The sequence below is a fragment of the Hypanus sabinus genome, chromosome 1 (assembly GCF_030144855.1).
Source record: "Hypanus sabinus isolate sHypSab1 chromosome 1, sHypSab1.hap1, whole genome shotgun sequence".
NCBI lineage: Eukaryota > Metazoa > Chordata > Chondrichthyes > Myliobatiformes > Dasyatidae > Hypanus > Hypanus sabinus.
In genome coordinates, this window is record NC_082706.1 from 196,284,837 (window position 1) to 196,301,336 (window position 16,500).

At 38.8% G+C, this 16,500-nt stretch overlaps 1 protein-coding gene across 1 annotated transcript in view; it reads right to left on the minus strand.

Moving 5' to 3' along the window:
• Positions 1 to 16,500, minus strand: part of csmd3b (CUB and Sushi multiple domains 3b) — a 2,186,187-nt gene that overhangs the window by 873,189 nt on the left and 1,296,498 nt on the right. The window contains exon 7 of the mRNA XM_059983996.1: positions 8,157 to 8,234. Coding sequence (XP_059839979.1) covers positions 8,157 to 8,234 — 78 coding nt within the window. The remainder of the gene's footprint in view (positions 1 to 8,156; positions 8,235 to 16,500) is intronic.

The following is a 16,500-nucleotide window of genomic DNA, read 5'->3' on the forward strand; positions in this document are numbered from 1 at the left end:
CTACAGCTCCTCTTTCACCTCAGACAGTTGAGTAGTTTGCTATTGTCGCCCAAATCCTAAGAACTTTCTAAAGGGGTACAACTGAGAGCATCTTGACTAGCTGCATCACTGCCTCGTATGGGAACTGAAATTCCCCTAATCACAGGGCTCTGCAGAGAGTGGTGCGGACAGCCCAGCACATCTGTAGTTGTGAACTTTCCATGAATCAGGACACTTACAAAGACATGTGTGTAAAAAGGGCCCTTTGGTTCATTGGGGACCCGAGTCACCCCAACCACAATCTATTCCAGCCACTACCATCCAAGAAATAGTGCCGCAACATAAAAGCCAGGACCAGCAGGCTCCGGGACAGCTTCTTCCACTAGACCATTGGACTAATGAACTCACGCTGATGTGAGTGTACTCTATGTTACATTGACTCTTCTATTTATTATAAATTATTATAAATTACTATGATTGCATATTTGAACGGAGATGTAACATAAAGATTTTTACTCTTCATATATGTGAAGGATGTAAGAAATAAAGTCAATTCAATTCAATTCCATTCAAATTTGCAACTAAAGTACATCCGTAAGGTTGGGGGATGTAGATGATCGGGTTCAATGCCATGCCAGGGGTGGAAGGGCAGGCACGGTGAGGACAGAATAGTTAAGATTAATAAGAGACATACATTTCAGCTACCCCAACATAGTTGTATTGGGAAGTCATCGTTATGCCTCATTGATCAACCGTGGTCATTCCCAGGACAAGTTGGTCGAAATTTCCTCTCAGTGCTTCAAAAGAAGCATTGCATGGGAATGAACTTGACTTGCAATGAAGAAACAAATAATGTACCCAGTTGTATTTCTAAAGGCAAAATCCCCAGATTTAATCATTATTGCTCCTGAAGGAATTATAATTTCCAAAATGAAAATACTGAAGCAAACATTCTGGAGTTGAATTTCTAGACAAGTATAACTAAAGCGATTACAGACAAAGACTGTATCCCTGTACTTATGCATTTCTTAATGCTTTTTGAGCCAGCAGCTATGGTGTGAGAAGTTCCAAGAATCCGTAGGCTGTTACAGAACAGGCAACATGGGGAACTGAAGAATGAAGAACCATTCATGAAGAAATCACCAGTGAGATACTGTGTCTGTCAACAATTAGATTTATTCATTAAAGCTGTTAACTGAAAACAGATTCCCCTCAGAAACAGCAAAACAACATATTGCTGATCTTTATTTAACTGGTAGCAATTAATATTGATAATGCTACAACATGGGAATAGTCACTTTAAAACCTTAAGCAGACAACCTTAGCAGTGCTTACGACATCATTAGGCTCCCTAGTAATTGTCACTTTTAATAGGACCTAAGGGAGAAATAGACTACAATGGAACCAGGTTTCATAAGTATATAAGCATATGCTGTAAGCTTACAAATTCGTGCATATCTGGTCTCCCACTTACCTCTTTCCTTGGACTTGACTTGAATTCTGTGAAAAAGTGAAAATCTCCATCTGACACACACATCTGAACCAATGTGTATGTTCACTGTTTTCCAAACTGAACCTCTTGGCCCAAACTGACCTCAATTAATCAGGACACTGCATGAAGACTCAATGTTTGGGTCACTTCTCACAGGCATACCGCCCTAGCCCGTTAGTTTTCTAATTCCTTAAATCCAGTGGTTTAGTCTATCCACGTTATAACAGTAACACAACCACATGGATCACCCCCAGTTGGTGTTACTGCACCCTTTCCAAGGCCATAAAATATTTCAGGTATGCAGAATTGTCCAAACTTGCCCAGCTGAATCAAACCGGTGACTTATATATGAAAACAAAACCCAACCTCACTTGCTTTTGTAATCTGTGGCACTATATATATGGTCACAATTCCAAACACCTTTTTAATAGCATCAAAAATATCCGCTACTTCGAAAGATACGTGTAATCAGAGTATGAACTTTCTTCACTTTTTTGGAACTTCATAAAACTGTTCCACTTACCGTCCATTGGCTAGTTCCTTCCTGTCAAAATCCATCACTACAAACTACTTGCAATAAATTGAATCTGCAATTCGTTACCACCCACCTCCCCCTGAAATTAACTCACACCCTTCTCAACATTTATATCTCGAAACTTGGTGTTTTGTGCATTGTCTTCCAATTGAGCAAGGCAATGCATGAAAATATCCTTGCCCTGATGTTGAAAACTGTAGGGGATCACTTATGTAGTTTATGGTACCTTTACTGAAGGAAGTGCTGCCCTATAGACACAAGAGATTCTGCAGATGCTGGATATCCGGAGAAAGACACACAAAATGCTGGAGGAACTCAGCAGGTCAGGCAGCATCTATGGAAGTGGATGAACAGTCAGCATTTCTGACACCTCCCTCCCCTTTCTTGATCTTTCTGTCTCTATCTCTGGAGACGGCTTAGCTACTGATATCTATTATAAGCCTAGAGACTCTCACAGCTACCTGGGCTATTCCTCCTCCCACCCTGTCGCTTGCAAAAATGCCATCTCCTTCTCGCAATTCCTCCGTCTCTGCCGCATCTGCTCTCAGGATGAGGCTTTTGATTCCAGGTCGAAGGAGATGCCTTCCTTTTTTAAAGAAAGGGGTTTCCCTTCTTCCACCATCAACTCTGCTCTCAAATGCATCTCTCCCATTTCACACACATCTGCCCTCACCCCATCTGCCCACCACCCCAATTGGGATAGGGTTCCCTTTGTCCTCACCTACCACCCCACCAGTCTCCGGGTCCAACATATAATTCTCCATAACTTCCGTCACCTCCAACGGGATCCCACTACCAAGCACCTTTCCCTCCCCCACTCTTTCTGCTTTCCACAGGGATCACTCCCTATGCAACACCCTTGTCCATTCATCCCCCTCATCCCTTCCCACTGATCTCCCGCCCGGTACTTATCCTTGTAAGCAGAACAAGTGCTACACCTGCCCTTACACTTCCTCCCTCACCACCATTCTGGGCCTAGACAGTCCTTCCAGGTGAGGCGACACTTCACCTGTGAGTCGGCTGGTGTGGTATATTGCGTCCGGTGCTCCCGGTGTGGCCTTTTATATATTGGTGAGACCCAACGCAGATTAGGTTTTGCTGAACACCTACACTCTGTCTGCCAGGGAAACCAGGATCTCCCAGTGGCCATACATTTTAATTCCACGTCCCATTCCCATTCTAATATGTCTATCCTTGGCCTCCTCTATTGTCAAGATGGAGCCACACCCAGATTGGAGGAACAACACCTTATATTCCGTCTGGGTAGCCTCCAACCTGATGACATGAACATTGATTTTCCTAACTTCCGTTAATGCCACTCCTCCCCTTCTTACCTCACCCCTTATTTATTTGTTTGTTTGTTTATTTATTTATCTATTTATTTGTTTATTTATTTATTATTTTCCTTTTTGTCCTTTTTCTCTCTTTTTTTCTCTCTCTCTGCCCCTCTCACAATCACTCCTTGCCGGCTCTCCATCTCCCTCTGGTGCTCCCCTCCTCCTTTCTTTCTCCCTATGCCTCCTGTCCCATGATCCTCTCCCTTCTCCAGCTCTGTATCACTGTCGCCAAACACCTTTCCAGCTCTCAGCTTCATCCCACCACCTCCTGTCCTCTCCTATTATTTCGGATCTCCCCCTCCCCCTCCCACTTTCAAATCTCTTGCTATCTCTTCTTTCAGTTATTCCTGCCAAAGGGTCTCAGCCTGAAACATCGACTGTACTTCTTCCTATAGGTGCTGCCTGGCCTGCTGCATTCCATCAGTATTTTGTGTGTGTTGCTAGCAATTCGGGCTGAGACCTTTTTTCAGGACTTGCTATTTATGCTTGTTCTTGGATCTTGCCTTAAAAGCTGAAAGAGGTAAATGGCTTAAATAGGAAAAAATGGAAGGAATAAATTTAATTCGGATGTATGTAACCTTCCATTTTGTATTCCTTCTCCTCCTCCCATCTCCCCATACTGGCTTCTCCCGCCTTCCTTTCCAGACATGATAAAGGGTCCTGACCTGAATCTTTGCTTATCCCTCTCCTCTCCATAGATGCTGCCAGAACTGCTGAGTTCCTTTAGCACTTTGTATGCATTACTCTGGATTTCCAGCATCTGCAGAATCTCATGTGTTAGTAACTGAGTGTTATTATTATTATTATTAATAATAATAATAATAACAACAACAAACTTATTTATACAGCACTTTTCATACAGATGATGTAGTTCAAAGTGCTTTACAATAGAATAAAAGTATATTAATGAAAATAAAATAAATATAAATATCAAAATGAAAGATAAAACAAAAGTTTGTTAAAAGCAAGATGAAATAAAAGAAGGTTTTGAGCTGGCTTTTCAAAATGTCACCTCAGTCTGCATCCTTTATAGTTTTGGGTCTTGAATTCCACAGTTTGGGAGCGTAGTTCAGAAAAGCTGACCTTTTGAGAAAGATTGTTTAAATTTAAGAGAGTGGTGGAAGAAAAGCTGAGAACTTGAGCAGGATTATAAAACAAGAACAATTTGGTGATGTTCTCCAGTCTTAGACTATTGAGAGATTTAAAAAACAAGTAAGAGCACATTAAAATCTATTCCAAAAGATGCAGTTTAGCTAGCTTGGGATTGATATGTTCCCTCATTATGTTTTCTTTTTCTTCCTTCTTCATCCCCTTTCCTTCAGACAGGTGTTAATTGCAGGAACAATTAATTCTCCTTCTCTAATTCCAAATTAATCATATTTTGTGGGGGAATGGGAAATCGGGCATCTCACAGGGGTTTCAAGATGGGCTTACGGGACCTGACGCATGAAACACAAAGGTCAAATGCAGGTTCAGGAAGGAAGGTTAACAGATGCAGTCTTATATTGTAAAGAGTCAAGGTATAAAATAGGCAAGTTTGATGTAATTTGACTCAGTGCTAGTGAGATGGAACCTGAAGCATTGCATACAAGTTTAATCTCCATATTGTAAAATAGGATAGTTCTGCAAGATTCCTGGGATAAAAGGTTTGATGTATGAAGAAAAGGTTAAGTAGGTTAGGTAGTTAAAAACCAGAGTAGTTAAGATTAACTGTGATGTTACTGCTAGGTGATATTATTGATATATTGGATTCTGAAGGGGCATAAATTTAAAAAAATACAGATAGTAGAAGTCTGAAATTAGGAAAGCAGCAGGTCAGGCAGCATCTTTGGACAGAGAAGTTGACACCAGACCTTTAATTTTAATTAAATCTATATTAGAATTTGACTTGAAGCATTAACACAGATGCTCTCCAAACTGTTGTGAGACTCCATCATTTTCTGATTATAATGTACGCCACCATTACTATCGAGCCAGATAATGAAACCAGATTCAATAGGAATTTAAGTTTCTGAAAGAAGTATAGAATGTGTTTTTTTTTCTTTCTCAGAATATCAAGAACAAGGGCGCCAAGCTCAAGAACAAGGGATCACTCATTTCGGACACAGACATTAAGGATTTTTTTTTGTTAGATGATCATCTGTCTCTGGAATTTCCAAACTCAGGAAATTCTGGAGGTAGGATTCCTGAATGTATTCAAAGCAGAGGGTGCAGAGCAGATTTTCCAACCTTTTTTATGCCAAGGACCAATACCATTAAGCGAGGAGTTCATGGAACCCAGGTTGGGAGACCTTGGCATAGGGGAAGATTTGCAGGAAAATGACAGGAAAAGGTTGAGTGAATTCGGCCTTTTCTCCCTGGAGTGAAGGAGGATGAGAGGTGACCTGATAGAGGTATATATTATAATAATGAGAGGCATTGATCATGTGTATAGTCAGAGGCTTTTTCCCAGGGCTGAAAAGGTTGCCACAAGAGGACACAGGTTTAAGGTGCTGGGGAGTAGGTACAGAGGGGATGTAGGGGTCAGTTTTTTACTCAGAGAGTGGTGAGTGCATGAAATGGGCTGTTGACAATGGTGGTGGAGGCAGATACGATTGGGTCTTTTAAGAGACTTTTGGATAGGTACATGGAGCTTAGTAAAATAGAGAGCTATAGGTAAGCCTAGTAACTTCTAAGGTAGGGACATGTTCGGCACAACTTTGTGGGCTGAAGGGCCTGTATTGAGCTGTGCCGTAGGTTTTCTATATTCCCATGTTTCTATGACACTGAGCCCAAGATGGGATCAGCCTTGATTTTGCTGTATGATGAAGGGTTAAGGGGCCAACTCCTACTCTTGCTTTCTACATTTTCATGGGCCATTCTGCCACCTGCGTCAGTACCTAGCTGGTGTCTGGTAGGAGCGGGGAGGAGGTTTTTGTTGGGGAGATGAGTGAGTTAAGGGCTCTGAGTCAATTTGGATCTGTATATCTTCAAAAGATGATGATCATCAGCCAGGATATAAATTCTTCTCCTTGCCACCATCAAGGAAGTACAGAATCCTGAAGGCACACTCATCGTTGTAGGAACAGCTTCTCCCATTCGCCATCATATTTCTGAATGAACCAAGAACCTATGTACTCAATTTCACAATCTTTTGTGCTCTCATTTTGCACAACTTATTTAATCTTATTTATATATATCATGATAATTTACAGTTTAAAAATATATGTATTGTACTCTACTTCTGCCTCAAAGTAACATATTTCACAACATATGCCAGTGATACTAAACCTGATTCTGGTACAAATTTTCAAAGTTATACTAAACGTGGTGGGAGGAATATGCAGAAATTGTATTCCAGAATATTGCCAATTTTTATTTGCTGTAGAAATTCCGGTATGTAGCTGAAAACATTTTGCTGTGGCAAATCTCAGTGACTTAAATGTGCTTAATTCAGAGACACCAATGACACAAACTCCTACCTCCATGCTGGACAGTCGTGTTTGGAACAGTAATCTTTCTTCTTTGTTTCAGTTATTCATTGGATAAACCTTTCAACCCTTGGAAAAACTATACTCTAGTGATGAAGGCAATATACCTTAACAACAGCCACTTGCTTTTATTCTGAACTTTAACACAGTAACATGGCTCACAGTGCTTCACAAGTGCATCACAAAACAAAATTTCATCTGATGATACAAAAGGAAGTATTTTGAAATAAGACTTAAAACTTACAAAAAGGAGTATGTTCTACAAAGGAAAAATCTTGTTGATGAGCCAGAGATTTAAGGAGAAACTTTAGAGATTAATGCAAGACCATACATGTTTGAGAGATTAAAATTGGGAATACACAAGATGTGGAAGATGGAGGGTGAAAATCTGATATGAGTTGTCATGTTGAAGGAGACTGCAAAATAAAAGAGAGGCAAGTCCTCGAAGAGATTTGAAGACACAGATGAAAATATATCATTCAGTCAGAATCCAAAATGAGCCCAGGCTGCTGGGTAAGTGGAAAAGTGTGAATGCCAATGCAATTGACTGTCTATGATGAACTAGTTTATGGAGATACAAGAAGAGACCAAAAGCACATTGGAATAACCTAGCAAAACAGAAACCAAAAACAATCTTCGTGTTCCAATTGTGGATGAGTTGAGGTATGAAAAGACAGGTGATGTCATAGAGGCAGTTATTTTTTTCCCCCAGAACAGGTCACCTTGGCAACGAATAAGGTACCCGTCAGAATAAAGATCTGATACAGATTCAGAGACTTGCCAGAGAAAACATTGCAGTCGTCACTTATCGGAACAAATACTTAGACTATATACATTTACACTCAACTGCCGCGATATGAGGTTGGTCTCAAACCGTAATGACAAAAATGACAAATTTTACTGAGTCAAGAGATTCACACAAAATGATTTCCCATCATAAACATGAATTACATTTCCATGCTGTGTCCTATATCCTGACTTCTGACGTGGGCTTTCATGCATGAGGAGTGATCGTCAACGCAAACACAGTGTGCCCTATGCCTCATGCAATATAAACATGCAAAAATGATTTAAAAAGTCAGACCTGATTTGTTCTTAGGTTTGGATGGGTACTTTTATAACGTTTTCCCCCAATCTGGCTCCAAAATAAATAAGTCACTTTCCGTGCCGAAGATGAGAACAGTAAGGATACCCATGCATACTGTCACAAAGCCGTATCCATCACAATGACTTGCAACAAAACAAGGAAAAAAGCACAGAAAACGCATACAGAGAACACATCACAAATGACACAGACTTATTTCACTATTCCTCTAGAAAAGGTAACAAAAAGGTAGACTCACAGATAGAAAACTTGTTGCTGTTGTCTTTCCCTGGGAACAATTTAACTCCTCTAGATTTAAAATCTATGGACTTTTTCACTATTTAGAAAAACAAACAAAAATACGCATCAGAAGAAACAATTTAATGTAAAACTAATTTCCTTTAAAAGAATCTTGTTATTTAATACTCTCCAGTGTTGATGTGATGCACTTCAATGCAAGGAAAATATATAAATCGTAACTAGCATTACACCTATTTATTATAAAAGCAATGAAAAAATGTTGCTCAATTCATTCTCAGTTTCCATATCGCATCATTAAACCAGGCTTAAGGAACGATTCTGACACGCAACAGATCTGAAGTACCAAGGCAGTGCATTCTTTGAAAATGTAAATTGAGAAAGCGAAGATTCTCCAGTAAACACTGAACAAGATAGTTTGAAAGCCCTAAAACATTAAAAACAAGCACACAAGTATTTTGTTCTGTTTACGTGAAGCAAATAGTATTCTGAATTAATGTGCTTAATTTAACTTGATAAAACATAATGCACAAATATTTTCTTGAGTTTCTCAAGAAGAACAAATGTATATTTAGTGCAGTCAAGTGTATTTGGTACCTTATTGGTTGACTTCAGAGCATTAAAGCAAACATGTCTAAACCTAGAGGGAAATTTTCATCGACAAATTGACAACACCATACAATCTGGAAAATATACAAAGAGGCAAAATCTTTAATATACTTGATTATTCATGAGCAGAATGTTTGTTCAATTTTGATGAACTTTCAGGGTGTTTGCAACTTTTTGTATTTACTTATTTACTTGTTCTTTACTTTCATTTTATAATGGCATGGAATAGGAGGACCTTCAGCTGATGAAGTCTATACTGGATCCAACAGAAGCAATCCCATTTCTTCCCTTTTCTTCCTCGTACCCTGCAACTTATTCTACCTCACACATGCCTCATGTCTTCCCTATTATTAATATGCCTGATAACATGTGGAAAACCTCTTGAATCATTGATTATGCATAGGTACAAGCTTCAGAAGGTTAACACTGCATGTTGAGAGAACACAGTGCTTTGACTGGGAATAATAGTTCTATTTTTGTATTGCAGTTTCACACATGCTGTGGTCCTGACATTACTCATGTTCTTGAGAAAAACTATCACCTGAGAGTCAATCACTCCAACATGGATGGAGAGAAAAAAGATGAAAGAATTATTTTGAATGTGTTCTCCTGAATGCTGCTGAAAAGAACTCTGCAGAGACATCAGATCATTTTTTTTCTTCTTTCCTTGTTAGATGTAGCACAATTTATTTTCCCCTACTATCAGATTTCTGAACATACAATACACATCAACTTATGAAACTACTCACTTTTCTTTTTCACTTTTTTTTTCTTCTTTTTTCCCTACTTATTTATATACTGTATATATATAAATTCCTTAAGGTTGTTAGGTTGTTATAGCCGGGCTGGTAATGGGGATAAGCTCCCACTACATTAATGGAAATATATGTTTTGTTTTGTTATAAAATCTGCAAAAAGTAAGTACATCTCATTCAGTAATACGATAAAATAATCTCAAAGGCTGTGAAATAAATTAAGCAAAACTTCGTTAGAAACTGGAAAACATAGCGTTTGTCAAGCTTCAAACAATCCTGTTTCCAATTGTGGGTTTTGTATATTTTTTCAAAAGTGAATTTTTAGAATGTTTAAATAATTAATAAGTTAAGGACTGCACATTAAGAGTTCAAATGAATCAAAATTAAATAATTTTGAAGTTATGCTTCTTGGTTAAAAATACGAGAACAGAATCCATCCATATTGGAGAAAATACCTAATTCTTAACTGTGACAGGCTTGTGCACTGAAGTATATTTGACAATAATCAAAACAACTAATTATACTTAGAGAGTCTAGGGTCCCAAATATTATACAGATTTGTCACTCGTTACCAATAAAGCAAAAGTGTTGTGTGTCCGCCTTTATTGTCTTTCTATTTCCTACTTTTGGTGCCTGCTATACTTCACATACGGTTGCTATTTGGGAGAGTCACTGGTTTGATCAGATCCATTGGTCAGTTGGCTCAAATAATAATGTATATATGTCCTGAAGGGGAAAGGAAAACTGACTAAAAATATCTCATCTCACAGATTGGAGTTGAAAAAGTGGTACTGGCTCAGCTGTATCAAGTCAGCCCCATGATGTGACAAATAAAAGCATGTGAATCCAATGGAAATGTTGAACAACAGATAAATAAATTTAAATATGAAAGCACACTGCAACAATGAATGCAAATTTTAAAAGAGTCAGTCAGAAAATGGTTTGCATTATTTCAATGCTATACCTTACAGCAAGCAGATATTTCATTAGGGTTTTCCTAATTCAATCTTTAAAGCTGGGGAAAATATATCTGAGATAGAATCAGTTTTCCAGTGTAAAAATGAGAGCTTGTGACAGACTGGAAATCAGCTTTATATCCTATGTGACTGAAGTAAATGGAAAGGAAAACTGGAAGGGTTATAAAACAAAATGGAAAATTGCAAACAAAATGTTGATGTTATCAGACAAAGCCCTAAAATATTCAGTGTCCTCAGAAGACTTAGTATTTTATGCTCTTTTGTATAAATAGATACGTCTTCAACTTTAATAGCAGCAGGATATTCAACTGCAGTTATGATGAGATGATGTTGATCTGAGTTCAATTGACATGGGACACTGCCTTTGCATTCTTTGCAGACCCTCTCAGTGGAAAAAGTGCTCAGCAATATTGATATATGAAAACTTTGCAAAGTAATTGAAGACTTTTTGTACCTTGAGGTGGTCAATTCCTCAGAATGAATAAGATAAAAATGGGTATGAAATGTATTTGACCTATTCCTTCCGGAAAAACTATCCCTGTCATCCCTCACCTGCTCAGTTTTTGAGTTCATTTTCCTGAATGTACCTGCAAGCCCTGACAGAATTAGATTACCAGCAATAGACAAAATGAAATCTGTGCTGGTATAAAGCATCTTAAATTGGAAAAGCAATAATATTCAAGTGGTTTAATGGACCCTGTCCTGACCTTCATGCTGTAAATATGACATACGACCATAAGAAAAAGTACTAAAATGATTTAAATGGATGGCAGTACAACAAGCTGTACCACCTTCTAAAGAAATTAATGAACTGGGGTATTTTCTCCAGAAAGTATAATACAAATAGCTGAACTAATAAAGGTCTAGAATACAAAGTTCAAAGTAAATTTATTATCAAAGTACATATGCATAACGTCACCACATACAACCCTGAGAGTTATTTTCTTGCAGGCATACTCAATAAATCCACAATACAATAATAACCATAATAGAATCAATGAAAGACAGCACCAACTTGAGTGTTCGAACAGTGCACAAATGACAACAAACCATAAATTCATAAAGAAAGAAATAATAATAACAAATAAATAAGCAATAAATATCGAGAGCCTGAGATGAAGAGTCTTTGAAAGTGAGTGCATTGGTTGTGGAAACATTTCAATGACAGGACAAGTGAAGTTATCCTCTTTGCTTCAAGAGCCTGATGGTTGAAGGGAAATGATTGTTCCTGAATTTGGTGGTGTGAGTCCTGAAGTTCCTGTACCTTCTTCTTGATGTCAGCAACAAGAAGAGAGCACGTCCTGTATGGTAGGAGTCCCTGATTAGAATATGGTAGGCCTGAAAATCTATCAGCTTATAGACATATGATAGTTATTAAGAAAACTAATAAAGCAGTAAATGGAAACTTTAAAACATTTGTAATTATTTTCAAATAATCAATGTTTAAAAGTCCAGGTTAATCATAATGATTAGCTTTGTTTGTCACGTGTACATTGCAACATGCAGCAAAATGTGGCATTTGCATTAAATCAGATCCGCGAGGATTGCGCTGGGCAACTTGCAAGTGTTTTCATGCTTCCGGCACCAACATAGCATGCTGACAATTTAATAACCCTCACCCATGCATCTTTGGAATGTTGAAGGAAACTGGAGTGCCTGGAGGAAACCCACGCAGTCATCGGGAGAACAAACAAACTCATTACAGGCCGCGGCGGGAATCGGACCCTGATCTCACAGATGGGACTGTAATGCCACAATGCTCACCACTGCACTGCTGTGTCACCCCTTACTTGCATTACAAATCTGGGTGGAGGTGTGAAAGTAAGGAACAGAAGGATTTTCAGCACAGTGAGCAGAAGCAACCTAATTATGTTAAGCATAAAAGCATAAGTTTCCTCCCAGTCCAGATCCTTAGCAGGGGTTTCCCAACCTGGGGTCCATGGGCCCTTTGGTTAATGGTAATGGTTCATGGCATAAAAAAGATTGGAAACTCCTGCTCTAGGATGATTGACTTGATATACGCATCACTGTTCAAGTTCCAACCAGTAAAATAATATACAGAAATGGAGCCAACCAACAATTATTTGCAATAAATTAAATGCAAATGTATGTGAGCACTTTTCCCTGAAATCAATTTACTTTCAAAAGTACTGGATAAAATCTCAATGCATCCTGTTAGACCTCAATTCACAATCCACAAATACAATAAAGGCAAATTATTCTGTTAAAACTAGTGTGCATTCAACATGAATACATAAACGTGAATTGTCCCAGGAGTGTATGAAAAGCAGCACATGAATGAACATATTAGGAATATTTGAAACTCTCTGCGGTCACAGTGACATGCGTAATTGAAAGTCATGAAGCTTGCAAAAAATATACTGAAAATTAAAACAGGGAAAAGAAATAGCTTTTCTCTTAAACATTTAGAAAAACAGTTCAACTAAGTCTACCGCAATAAAGAAAAAATGCATAAAACACATCATTTGCATTTTATGATCTAAAATTGAATTTGCTTAAGCTAATCAAGTATGGCATATGAACAGATATATTTGTTACACCACTGTAATAGTTTGCAAGAATTTTACCATGTTACCTATACCAATAATTTCCCATGGAAACTACCTGGATTTGCTCTAATTTGCCTACTTTCCCACAGCAGATTCCATTTCACTAGTTCTTCACTCAACCTTGCAACACCTGGACATATCAAAGATCTGACAGCATACATCAGGATGTTCCTTATCGACTAATGCTCGGCATTCGATACTAATATCCCCACAAAATTACACAATAAGCTTCAAGACCTGAGCCTCAGTACAACCTCGTTCAACTGGATCCTCAAATTCCTCACTTGCAGACCACAGTCAGTTTGGATTGTCAATAATGTCTCCTGAACAATCTCCATTGGCACAGGTACACCTCAAGGCTGTGTGCTTAGCCCACTGCTCTACTTGCTTTACAATTATGACTGAGTAGCTAATCACAGCTCCAAAGTCATATTCAGGTTTGCTAACAACAGCGCTGTCCCAGACTGAATCAAAGGCGGTGACAAATCAGCATATAGGAGGGAGATTGCAAGTCTGGCTGGTGCCTCAGAAACAATCTCTCACTCAATGTCAGCAAGGCCAAGGAGCTGATTATTGACTTCAGGAGGTGGAAACTGGTAGTTGATGAGCCAGTCCTCACCTGGGGATCAGAGTTGGAGAGGGTCATCAATTTTAAATTATTCAGTGTTATCATTTCATAGAACCTGTCCTTGCCCCAGCACTTAAGTGCAATTATGATGCCTTTATTCCTTCTACCAAAGTGCATGAGCATACAGTTCCTGACATATATTCTATCTTCATAGCGTCTGCAAACTTGGGCACAAAGTCATTAATTCCTTCATCCAAGCCTTTAAACTGAAAAGAAGCGGTCCCAGCACCAACCCCTGCGGAACTCTACTTGACACCAGCAGCCAACCAGAAGAGGCATTTTTTATTCAAACACTTTCTGTCTTGCCAGCCAACCAGTCTTGTTAGGCAACACACACAAGATATTGCAGGAACTCAGGACTCTCCTCTCTGTTCTACTCTAATAGAGTATGTATATCTGAATTAGCTTTTTGTATTGTCAAATTATTAGCTAGCTTATCTTTATATTTTATCTTTTCTCTCTTTACGTTTTAGTTGCCTTCTGTTGATTTTAAAAAGTTTCCAAGTCCTCTAACTTTCCACTATATTTTGTTGCTATATTATATTCCCTCACTTTTGCTTTTATGCTGCCTTTGACTTCCCTTCTCAGCCACGGTTGTCGCATCCTCCCTTTAGACTCCTTCTTCATCTGTGGCGTGTATCTATCCTGCGCTTTCCAAATTGTTGCCAGAAACTCCAGCCATTGTTGTTGTGGCATAGTCCCTGTTAGTGCCCTTTCAATCAACTTTGGACAGCTCCTCTCTCATATTTCTGTAATTCCCTTTATTCCATTGTAATACTGATACATCTAAATTTAGCTCTCCCTCTCAAACTACAGGGTGAATTCGTGAATTCAATCATATCATGATCACTACCTCCTGAAGGTTACTTTAGCTTAAGCCTCCTCATCTAATCTGATTTGTTGCACAACACTCAATCCAGAACTGCCTTTCCTGTAGTTTCCTCAGCCACAAGCTGCTCTAAAAAGCCAACTTGTGGGCATTCAACAAATTCTTTCTTGGGATCCAGCACTAACCAAATTTTCCCAGTATACCTGCATTTTGAAATCCACCATGACTATTGTAACACTGCCCTTTTGACGTGCATTGTAATTTACGTCCTACATCCCGGCTATTGTTCAGAGGCCTGTATATAACTCCGATCAGGGTCTTATACCCTTGCAGTTTCTAAACTCTACCAACCAGGACTCTACATCTTCCAGTCCTGTGTCAACTCTTTCTAAGGATTTGATTTCATTCTTTACCAACAGAGCCACCCTGCCCCCTCTGCCTACCTGCCTGTCCGTTTAATACAATCTTTATCCTTGGACGTTAAGCTCCCAACTGTGATCTTCTTTCAGCCATGATTCAGCGATGCCCACAACATCATACCTGCCCACCTCTAACTGTGCTACAAGATTATTTACCTTATTTCATATACTGTGTGCATTCAAATATATAAGTTTTTCTCCTTTATTCATCACCCTTTTTGATTTGGGCCCCCTGTTACACCTTAACTCATCCCAATAGTTGCACTTTTGCTCTATCATCTGCCAGTCCTTCCTCACAACGCACCCTCATAACTGTTCATCTTTGGGATGTGGGAGGAAACTAGAGCACCTTGTTAAGGGTGAACATAGAAACTCTTTACAGACAGTGGCGGGAAAGGAACACTGAACTTAAAGCCAATACTGTAAAGAGATTGTGATAAATGTTACACTATCATGGCACCCTAATTTAAAATTAATAACCAAGTGTAATATCCTACATTTAAAATGAATATCTGACCAAGCATGACTTATCCTTTGGTTATAAATGTTCAAAACTGTGATCAGTTTCTGCAAAATGGTTTCTGAGAGAATATGTGTCTTAGATGTTGATTACACGGCAGTGGAAATAACTTTTCTCTATTGATCAGCTCCCCTTTAATAATAACTTCCTAAATTGCAGTGAATACAACCTACATTTATGCAATTCTTCCTTGAAATTTAATCTACTGATTTGAGATATCATTCTGCTAAATCGTTGGTGCATTTTTTCCAGCTCTGTCCTTCCTACAATGTGGAGCTCAAACCTGTGCTCATGACACCTAGGCACACCTTTTGTCACCTATGAATTGCAGACCTCCAGATTCAAGAAACGGCATTTTCCCTGAAGTCCTATGAATATTCTAATAAGAATATTAGAATGGTGGGATGGAGATACTCTCTACCAAAGGAGGTGTAAGGCACCCTTCCCTCTGCTAGTCTGCAAGTCACCCCTGGGGAAGGTGTAGCCCCTGCTTAGCTCCCCCCACCCCCTGATCAGGGTCACATGAGGCCATGAAAGCAAATGCTGGATGGTCGTATGAACAGAAGGTGCATCTCACAAGTCCTGGTTATGCAGCCACTGACACCAGGCAGATAATCCCTGAAGTGTATTGATAATGGCTGTGATCTCCTGTCTTGTAAAGACATTGTCCAGAAGAAGGCAATGGCAAACCACTTCTGGAGAAAAAATTGCCAAGAACAATCATGGTCATAAGAATCTGATCATCTACGTCATATGACACGACACATAATGAAGATGAATAGGACCCTTAACTGTCTTTGATTCCATTCTTCTTCAAGATTTTCACCATTCTACTATAATTACTTTCAACCATAAATCTCCTGAACCAACATGGATAATTTCACTCATCTCAACACTAAACTAATTCCACAACTTATGGACTCACTGACAAGGATCTACAATCCATCTTCTCAGTATTATTTATTTACTTATTAATATTATTAGCTTTTTGTTATATTTGCCCATTTTGTCTTTCTTACACATTGGTTGTCAGTCTTT